The sequence below is a fragment of the Talpa europaea genome (assembly GCF_964194135.1).
Source record: "Talpa europaea genome assembly, chromosome: 15".
NCBI classification, from domain to species: domain Eukaryota; kingdom Metazoa; phylum Chordata; class Mammalia; order Eulipotyphla; family Talpidae; genus Talpa; species Talpa europaea.
The window spans coordinates 48,384,405-48,392,059 of NC_140083.1; the positions used below are offsets into that span (position 1 = coordinate 48,384,405).

At 41.3% G+C, this 7,655-nt stretch overlaps 1 protein-coding gene across 1 annotated transcript; it reads left to right on the top strand.

Moving 5' to 3' along the window:
* Positions 1-2,075: 2,075 nt before the first annotated feature.
* On the top strand, positions 2,076-6,674 carry ASB8 (ankyrin repeat and SOCS box containing 8; the record flags this gene model as incomplete). The annotated part of the gene is made up of 3 exons (XM_084254567.1): positions 2,076-2,204; positions 3,594-3,698; positions 6,042-6,674. 3 exons carry the CDS (start codon positions 2,076-2,078, stop codon positions 6,672-6,674), a joined length of 867 nt encoding a protein of 288 aa, XP_084110693.1.
* Positions 6,675-7,655: the final 981 nt, after the last annotated feature.

The following is a 7,655-nucleotide window of genomic DNA, read 5'->3' on the forward strand; positions in this document are numbered from 1 at the left end:
TATGAATTGAATGTTTCAAAATTTCATTCTCAATTATTGTATGTATTTTAAACATAAATGGCTACTGATCAGAAAAATAGAAATTAGAATTTATTACATAAGGGAATAATGTTACAAAAAGCAAAAATTACACAGTATGGAATTACCAAAATAAGTAAGAGTTTCCCCTTATTAATCATCACATATATAATTACTTCAATTTTTAAATTTCTTTTTTTTTTTATATAGAGGCATGTTTTTATTTATTTATTTATTTGTTTGTTTGTTTGTTTTTGTTTATACATGCACTGGGTACAGTCAGAAGCGTGGGAGGGTGAGAGAATTCACCAGAGCCAGAGCAGGGAGCAGAGCAGGCAGAAGGACCGAAGTACACTGCCGAGGGGAGCAGCGGGTGGCAGGAGAGGTCTGCGCGCCATGTGGGACCCTCCTCCAGTGGCCGGGGAGCAGCCGGGGATCGAACCGGCGCCGCAGAGGCCGCGGGCAGCTTCGCAACCCAGCGCTCAATCGCTGCGCCACCGGGGAGGCCCAATTTTTAAATTTCTTAAGATTCAAAGTAATAAGCTTTACATTGGTTCAACAATATTTATTGAGAAACTCATGCACCAGGCACTATTGAAAATAACATTGTGTTTACCCCCAGGGATTCCTGAACAGTTACACCTAGACAGGCTGATACTGCAGCACAATATTTTTGCTTAAGTTTTGATATATACCTTTTTAAATAGAAATACTACTCCTTGTTTGCTGTAATTTTAAATGTTTCCCAACTAGTGCATGGCTTGTAATCAGTCAAAACTTTTATTATAGTTAAATTTAAGTGTGTTGTGTTATTTCCTCTTCCTTCCCAGAGCTCTGTCATGTTGTATTTCAACATTTATTTGCCCAAATCTGTTTTTCAGTTGTCATGAACAGCCAATTACTAAATTTTTAGTTCTTTTTGTACTCTCAAATCTGCCTATTTGCCTACAATATCAATCAATGGTATTGGTGTGAACTTTAAAATTTATATAGATGACACCAGAGTAATTATAGTTTTGTGTCCCTTCCTCGTTTTATTTTTTTAATTAATTTTTTATTTATGCATACAAGAACTGGGGTATAGGCCAGAGGCGCAGGGATTCACCAGAGGCAGATTAGGGAGCAGAGCAGGCAGATCTATTGAAATACACTAGTGAGGGGAGCAGCAGTTAAGACAGGAGAGGTTGATGTGCCATGTGAGTTAGCTCCCTGGCCTGGGATTGAACTCATGTCACAGTGACTGGCAATAGCTCGATAGCGCTGAGACTTAACTACTGCACCACCAGGGAGGCCCTCCTTCCTTGTTTTAGAATATTTCCTCAAATTTTTTTTTTTTCTTTGCTAGAGACATTTTAAATTATTGTACAGATGCCTGGTCATTACTAACATAGACATATTTGTTCCATAGCCTTTTCCTTCTCACAGATAACAATCACTTCCATACCCTTCATTAAAACAAAGAATATTTACTAAATATTTACTTTTGCAACACTTTGTGGCTATGAGCTTGGTTATATGGGCAAAAGGCAGAAGAAGTGGACCTTGCCTTCCAATTGATTACAATTTAAAAAGTGAAGCAATATGAACTTAATTATAGAGCAAGGTCAAGTGTAACAAATAGCCAAAAAGTAGTGGTGATACAAAGACCACAAAATTCAGGGGCGGAAGCTTTGTGGCTTCCTCAGCCTTTAAAAATTCCCCAGCTTGTCTATTCTTGTTTGTAAACTACACACACCTTCATGGGTTATTAGGGCCTTTGGGTGTTGAGGGGGTGGGGAGAAAAATCTCGTGGTAGACTAGGACCAAGAGTAGAACTGAGGTACTGAGACTCAGAGCACCTACACCCAAGTTACCCAGCTCCCTAAGCAGTAATTGCTATTTATTTTCATATGATTAAGAAAAAAATGATGTTAATCGCCGATCTTGAGATTTGCTATTATTATTGGGAAGGCCCAGAACTCCTGACCCTAAAGACAGATATGCTCAGTGACACTGAGTATGCCTAAAACTTCTTTCTTTCAGGCACTTTGGAGCATGTGAACATACTCTGAGCCTTGATGAGTTCCAGTATGTGGTATATTATGCAGAGCATTCAAAGCAAATACTCTCTCTCAGAGCGTTTAATCCGAACAATCGCTGCCATTCGTTCCTTCCCACATGACAATGTAGAGGACCTCATCAGAGGGGTAAGTGTGTTGTTATGTACATGAGAGTCCATTGGGAGGTGAGGTGGGGACATTCCTGGGGAATCCTAATAAGATTACAGATTTGCAGCTTTGCCTCAGCACAGAGCATGGTCTTCTAAGATGTATTAACATGATCATTAAAATATATTTTCCCTTTGTTTTGCTGCTTTTCCCTTCTGCCTTTCCCTTTGTGTATCTGCTGTTTTTCTTCAGGTAATATATTCTAGATAACCCAGTTCTCATCATCTTTGTGAAAGTCTGTGTGGGCTTGGTTTGTATGGGATCCAGCAAGCACAAATTCTTCTGTGTGCTAGGGAGGAAAGGGCTATGAGCAAAGCAGAAGTAGTTTTCAAATCCTTGTGGGTTTTGATGGTTACACGGAGAGATATTATTTGCCTTCTTCTTGAAAACAGCTATCCCTTTTACCTCTGTAGAGAATATCAACCCCTAAAAAGCATAATTTTTTGACTTAAGAAAACGCTTTAACTACCCACTGCACTCAGTAATTCTATATATGACTAGTCTCTTAGAAGATCTTTGATATTGTTTTAAGTATGTCATGCCTGTTGAAAAGAAGTTATAGGGTAATTCTTTGACCTCTAGGAAATGCATCCAGATAGATACATCCATACATTCTCTTTAACAACTTGAGAATCGTTATTTATAGCCCGGAGCTCTGAGCTACTTAAGAGGTATATGGTACAGCCACATAACTGTGCCAGAAGAAAATGTCATAGAGCCTTAATTTGTATTAAGCAAAAGTGGTATCAGAGGAGTTTGTAGTAGAAACTCTGTCACGTTCTAATTCTAGCTCTTCTGCTGAGTCATTCAGTGACTTTGGTTTTCTCCATCTCCTTTATCAAATTTGAAATAGAAGCACCAGAAGGGGTGAGGTGGCAGAGAACTGCTGATACTAAGAGGCTATTTGAAGACGTTTGTAAACAAAAATATTACATTAAGATGCCCGTACTATTTGTGTCGGTCAACTGTTCAATAGCAAAAAGAGCTTATCAGTTCTCCTGGCTTCGCTCTGGCAGACTCGCCTTCCTCTCTTTCAGCACGTGATGGCTATAGAAAGTGGTTTTTCTAACTTCCCTACCTATTGATCCAGTCCCCACTGCTCTTGCACATAAGGTTATGTCTTGAGTGATGTCCAGTGACGTCTGGCAGACTACCTTGTGGAGAAATTTATTCATCCTCATTGTAATCTCTTGTGTTGGATATTAGCATGATAATATTATTTAATAGGAATAGAAGCTGGAACTAGTCAGTTGTTTAAGGTATAGTCAAGAGTTAGAACCCTCTTGCTCCTGGACACATTATCTGAGGTTCACCCTGCTCAGTAAGCCAGAGCTAAGCACACTGACTGAAGTTTCCTTGTGCCCACAGGGAGCAGATGTGAACTGTACTCACGGCACACTGAAGCCCCTGCACTGTGCCTGCATGGTGTCAGATGCTGACTGTGTGGAGTTACTCCTGGAAAAGGGAGCTGAGGTAATGTTTTTAACTCTGTCACATTAATGAGTCATTAAAACTTGAGCTTCAGGGCCTCCCTTATGGCACAAGGGGTTAAGATGCAACCTATGAAGCTCTCTGCAGCCACTGCAGCACTTGTTCGATCCCCGGCCAGGGAGCTACCCACATGGTGCAGCAGACCTCTCCTGTCTCACCTGCTGCTCCCCTCAGCAGTATATTTCAGTAGATCTGCCTGTTGTGTACCCCACTCTGCTTCAGGTGAATCCTCTCACCCCCCACACATACCTCTGACCTGTACCCCAGTTCTTGTATGCATAAATAAATCTTAAAAAAAAATAATAAAACAAAACTTGAGCTTCACATTTTCTTAAAAATTTTGACTTCTGACTTCCTACTTTCTAGCTCATGGCCTAGCTAATATCAAAGTAAAATGTTGTGAGAAATATATAAAATGATCCTAAGAATTTCATTCCTTTACCTTTCTTTTTTTTTAAAGATTTATTTATGCATACAAAAACTGGGGTACAGGCCCGAGGTGAAGGGATGAGAGGATTCAGTAAAGGCAGAGTGGGGAACAGAACAGGCAGACTGACTGAAAATACACTGCTGAGGGGAGTAGCAGGCGAGATAGGAGAGCTCTGTTGTACCATGTGGGTAGCTCCCTGGCTGGGGATCGAACTCGTGTTGCAGAGGCTGCGATAGCTTCACAGTGCTGTGCTTAACCCCTTGTGCCACCAGGGAGGCCCTCCTTTGCCTTTCTTAAGCTGTCCATTACTCTAGGAAAAGGGAGTTTTATCTTCCCTTTCTCTCCCAGACAACTTTCTGGTATTGTGCTTTCCATTTAATCCACTCATTACCTCTTGACAGTCCAGGGATTTGTACATGCAGAGGCCCCTACATGTAAATCTAAATACTTTGAGACCCCTGTCATACATGCACTTCTAATACCACTGTCACTGGGAGATAAATGTCACTATGTGATCCCTTCCTCATGTTGAGGCTACTTGAGCTATTTCTGCTAATTATGTTCTTTTTCATGTATCTTGTGCTGGCTTTCTTTATAATGTCAGTGTCTTAAAATAAAAAAAAAAGATGAATTTATGTTGGCAAGAAGCAGTATAGCATAATAAATGATTTAAAGATTAAACTCTGGAGACAGACTTTCTGGATTTGGATTCCAGTTCTGACACTTCCAGTTGTTTGACCTTGAACAAGTTACTTAACCTTTCTTTTGTCTCAGTTTCCCCACCTATAAGATGGAGACCCTCTCACAAAGTTATTAACATGCTTGGAGCACTGATGTATAAATAAATTAGCCTTTTTACTATATTTGTTAGCAGCCTTGAAGGTACATGGGCTAAGACACTCACTTGAGGCAGACATGCCATCAAGCTAGCATGCTGGGCCCAAACACACTTAGTCATAAGGAGTAACCCTAGTGTCCTCATCCACACAGTTGTGTTATTATTCTCTGCTTGCCGTTATCTATTACAACTTTTATGAGTGACCCTGAAATGAAAGCCAGTGATTTTTGTCAATGATAAGAATGAAAATATCCTGGAATGAAAAAAAGTTTTTAGTTGAATAAAAGATTGAATTCTGTTAAATATCTGTTTTTCTTTATTGAATTTTATGGGGGGAAGATAATATGCTACTTATTAATTTGGGTTTTGAACTCTTTGTAGCATTCATAAATGATGTGATGCTTTTTAGCAAGCCAGCTGCTTATCCAGCATTGGAAAATATGTGCTTTTTCTTTCACATGCCTTCATCCAAGTTGTCTTGTGAACCAACAGCATATTTTTGCAAGGGCCTGACTTGGATACAGTAAAGCTGAAAATTGAGCTTTACTGTATAGTTAAAGAATTCAGCAAATCTACATGAGCAGAACTTCGGCTCATTATTTTTCTGTCTGGCTGCCACTAGCCACAGTGTAGAGTTGGAATAAATACAATAATTTAAAACCTTTACTCTGGCTGTATATTCAAACTTCTTTCCAATAAATGCCTTTCAGGGTGGTTATGGGGACTTAAATTTCATCTTCTCTTTCTTTATTCCTTACACTAGGGATTCTAGTGGATAGTAAATAAGAACTTAGAAGCAAAAGTCTAAATAATGTAGGTCAGCTAATCAATGTCCATACTAGTGTTGCTTGTTTGGGACAGTTCTTTTCTTACTTGCTTCAGAGTACCTATGCTATTTCCAAGTTGATCACCAAGACTCCCTGGGGATTGCTTGTTAACCCTCTTATGCAGAGCATACATAGCAAAGGTAGTGGAGAAACACAGGTAAGGTGCTTTGCCCACGAATCTTCCTCTCAGAAGTCTGTCTAGCTGTAATCTAGCCCCTCCCTCGTTACAGGTGAATGCCCTGGATGGTTACAACCGAACAGCCCTCCACTATGCAGCTGAGAAAGATGAGTCTTGTGTGGAGGTCCTGTTGGAGTATGGTGCAAACCCCAATGCACTGGATGGCAACCGAGACACCCCACTTCACTGGGCAGCCTTTAAGAATAATGCTGAGTGTGTGCGGGCCCTTCTAGAGAGTGGGGCCTCTGTAAATGCCCTGGATTACAACAATGATACCCCACTCAGCTGGGCTGCCATGAAGGGCAATCTTGAGAGTGTCAGCATTCTTCTGGATTATGGTGCAGAGGTGAGAGTCATCAACCTAAAAGGCCAGACACCCATCTCCCGCCTGGTGGCTCTGCTAGTCAGGGGACTCGGAACAGAGAAAGAGGACTCTTGTTTTGAGCTCCTCCACAGAGCAGTTGGACACTTTGAACTAAGGAAAAATGGTACCATGCCACGAGAAGTGGCCAGAGACCAGCAGCTGTGCGAAAAGCTGACTATTCTGTGCTCAGCCCCAGGGACTCTAAAAACACTGTCTCGCTATGCTGTGCGCCGGAGCCTGGGACTTCAGTATCTGCCGGACGCAGTGAAGGGCCTGCCACTACCAGCGTCTCTGAAAGAATACCTGTTACTTGTAGAGTAGCCTGGAGGAGACAACTGCACCATCAGGCAGGCAACTCTAGGTGAGGTTTCCCTTGGTACTGTCTTTGTCTTGGAAGACCAGAAAAGCAGTTGTTCCTGTTTTGTGGCTTATGTTTGAGGCAACATGTCACAACAGTAACCTTCACACCATCTCACCTCCCCAAACCAAGTAACCAAACAAAAATAATCCCTCATTTTGTTTTCGTTTTCTGTGTATGGTTTACTTGGTTTTCTATATTGCACTCTACAAAAGAGGAGGCCTCACCCTCACCCTCCTTCTTAGGGAAAAAGTTAATAGCAACTAAATTTCTCTAAGTATTTGAAGATTGTGTGTTTGGTTTTCCCTTGTGGACATGATTAACATTTCAAAAGAACCCCTCTAGAAACATTTTTGTTCATCTTTGAAGATGCTTAAGAAAATTTTAGCTAACAATTAGAGCCAAAGATGAAGACATTACCACTTCAAATGGTGTGCACATTCAGATTTGGACTGGGTGCCACCTCAGGGGGTATTCAGAAGGGGCTTGTCCCCCTTTCTCACCCTCAAAGGAAACAGCAGCCTTGGCATCCTTTGATGTGCCCAAGAGGGTTACGCTTTTATTTCAGAAATATTGTCTTGTGCTGCTTTCCACTTAGAAGAAGAGGTAGGAGGTTCTGAGCAATCCTAAGAACTAAAAGCCCTAGAAATTTTTCTTCTAAATGCAGGTCTTTCTCTTTTTTGAAAGCCAGTTTGCTCTAATGGGCTTAGCAGGCACTGCAGATGAAGGTGTTTACAGTAGTGGTGGGGGAGGGGCTGGGTGGACTCCCTCACCCCCACCCAGGGCCTTTATTGCCTAGGAAGTTCGCTTTGCTAAGATTTTGGAGTTATATTGCTTTCTGTTGTTTTGGAAATTTTGCTTTTTACTAATCTATCCAAGGCATTGGGGGAGGTGTAGGGAATGAGGCTAAGAGTTTGAGGGGAAGGGAGCATTATGAGAGCTTC